The sequence below is a fragment of the Condylura cristata genome, unplaced genomic scaffold (assembly GCF_000260355.1).
Source record: "Condylura cristata isolate star-nosed mole 26May11 unplaced genomic scaffold, ConCri1.0 scaffold00004, whole genome shotgun sequence".
NCBI classification, from domain to species: domain Eukaryota; kingdom Metazoa; phylum Chordata; class Mammalia; order Eulipotyphla; family Talpidae; genus Condylura; species Condylura cristata.
In genome coordinates, this window is record NW_004567105.1 from 22,342 (window position 1) to 24,855 (window position 2,514).

General features: G+C 64.8%; 1 protein-coding gene across 1 annotated transcript in view; it reads right to left on the reverse strand.

Moving 5' to 3' along the window:
- Positions 1-1,325: 1,325 nt before the first annotated feature.
- Positions 1,326-2,514, reverse strand: part of ACR (acrosin) — a 26,441-nt gene continuing 25,252 nt past the window's right edge. Inside the window, exon 8 of the mRNA XM_012735068.1 lies at positions 1,326-1,527. Within this exon, the coding sequence (XP_012590522.1) occupies positions 1,326-1,527 (202 nt within the window). The remainder of the gene's footprint in view (positions 1,528-2,514) is intronic.

Here is a 2,514-nt window from a genome sequence, read left to right on the forward strand (position 1 = left end):
CGCTGCTCCGGGCGCCGCCTGTTCTCGCTGGTGCGGGCGCGGCGCACCGGGCGCTTTCAGCAGATTTGTGACTTGGAAACGTCCCCGCGGCCCACAGGTGGCCCTGGCTTTCCTGATGACGCAGAGCCTGCTGTTCCAGGGCACCCCAGTGTGAATCGGGTGCCTGTCTGTGGGTCTTCACCCGCGCGCTTACGATTCAGTCGTATTATGGACACACTCAAAAGGTTAAATAATGGGTTTATTTATAAGGAGAAAGGTAAAGGGATAACCCAGGGAGAGGGAGAGGGAGAGAAACACAGGGTAACTAGGGTGTCCTGCCCGTTCTGCTGACCTGGACTCCACCGGCCGCTGAAAACCGATGGAGGCCAAAACGACCAGCCGCGAACCCCCAGGCCCAGAGCCCCCCAGAGCCCGCGTGTCCGGTTTTATCCCCACCTGGCTGCTCAGCGCCGCCCTCACGTCCCTGCGTGCTCCTTGGTACTGACGGGATTCGGAGTCGCAGCATGGAGTGGGGGCGGGTCCGTGACACCTGGGCCTGTCACACTGACGGGGAGGTGCTGTCGCGCTGCTTTCTTTGGCGGCGGCTGCTCTGGCGCCCGCTGGCAGGGGCCGGGGCTGCCACGCCCCACACCCCACGGGGCAGCGGCCCTGGGGGGACTTGCTTTCCCTGGGTCCCGCAAGCCCCGCGGCCCTCGGAGAGTGTGCTCCCCAGTGGCCCCGGCCGCGGCCCTGCTCGGCCACCGCTTTGCAGGGGGCAGGAGAGGCCAGGGCCTCCCAGCCTTCAGCCGGCAGCTCCCCCGGGCCAGTGAACGCTGGCGGTCTCTCGCTTCTTTCAAACATGCTTACAGATTCCATGCGGAAATCTGGCGTTTCTTGCAATATTTGCTCCCAGGCGTCTGTCCTTGGCTGTTACAATGGCGCATTTCCTTTCCTGATCTCTGCGGGTGACGGAAACACAGCCGAAGTTTCGCGTGTTGATCTCGTGCCCCGAGACCCCGCTGAAGTCGTCTGTGGGCTCCGGTAGCTTTTCCGTGTCGGGATTCTCTGTAAACGGCGCAGGTGCGCACGCTGCACAAGCCTCGCTGTGGAGACGCCGCGCTGGCCAGGGTTTCCTGCGCCGTGTGAGTGAGGTGGCGGCGGCGGGGTCCTCATCTCGCGTCTGACCTCAGGGACAGTTTCCCGCCTATGGTCAGCGTGGGCTCCCCCTAAGCCCTTTCTCCGCCGGGCAGTCCTGCCGGTCGCTGGCTCCGAGTGTTTCCGTTCTGAAGGGGTGTTGGCCTGTTAAGTGCTTGGCCCGAATTGGCTGCTGCGTCCCGGGTCTCCCCTCAGCGCCGTGTCTGCTTCGTCAGCCCTGGGCGGCGGGCGCGGGTCCGTGTCTCCCACGGCGGGTGTCCAGTGAGGGCAGATTCCGTCAGGCGGCTGCCCGCGGGGGCGCCTCCACCCCGGTGCTCTGGCGCCCTCCGAGCCTCTCCGGTCGCCATCTGCCTGCTGCGTCTCCGCTTCCTTCTGCCAACCCGCGGCTCCTGCCTGGAGCAACCGCGAATGTGGACGTGATGGACCAGGGGCCTGGCCTCCGCCCTCCCTGGGGGTCTCCTGTGGAGACACACTTTTGTGAGTTCAGATTGATCTGCGGCTCCCCCTGGTGGCAGCGGGTTGGGGCGCAGCCCTACAGGAGAGACTCCCCTGCTTCCATGGGAGTCCCACCCCCACGCAGAGGGGACCCCCAGGCTGGGCGGGCCCCTCCTGTCTCCCCGCTGCCCCTCACAGTGGACGTCGTCCGCCGGCCTGTCCTGCTCCCCGCTACGTCTCTGGTGAAGCCGCTCACCCCCCGGCACCTCTGGCCTGTACCCCACTTCTGTGTGCATAATATAGAAATCTTTAAAAAGAGAAAGACCTTGCAGTGCTGTGGATTTGTACTGTATTTGGATTTGCCTTCAATTTCTCAAGCAATTCACAAATGCATATTTATATATTTATCTCCATGCCCGAGAACGTTTAGACTGAGCGAAACGATGCTCAGGTGACTCCTCACGTAAACGATGCACTTGGCAAATGTGGCCGCAGCGACCAGCCCCGGCCGCTCGGCCAAGTGGAGAAGAGGCGCCACTGCCTGGGGCGCGGCCAGCGGGAGGCGCCACGGACAGACCAGCCGCCGGGCGTCTGCCGCAGGCGCCGCCTTCAGTGCAGCACTGTGACGTCTCGTGAGGAGGCAATGAAGCCGCCATGCAGTGCTTCAGTTGCACAAACTCACATGCCAGGGCTGACACAAACCGGGGTTCATCCGGGCTCCCCGCCGCTCCCCCAGCGCGGCGCTTTCCTTCCCGTGGCCTGGCCCTCGTGACTGCGTCGGTCCAGGAAACGTCCACGTCACCTCTGCTTTGTGCCCCGAGCCCCTTCCGGGTGGCCGGCGACGGGAGGGTCTCAGAGGCCCACGGCCACCTGCGGCCGCTCTGACTGCCGCTGGCGCACAGGTTCAAGTGGCCCGTTGCGTGGTCGGCGGCGGGGAGGGGCGCG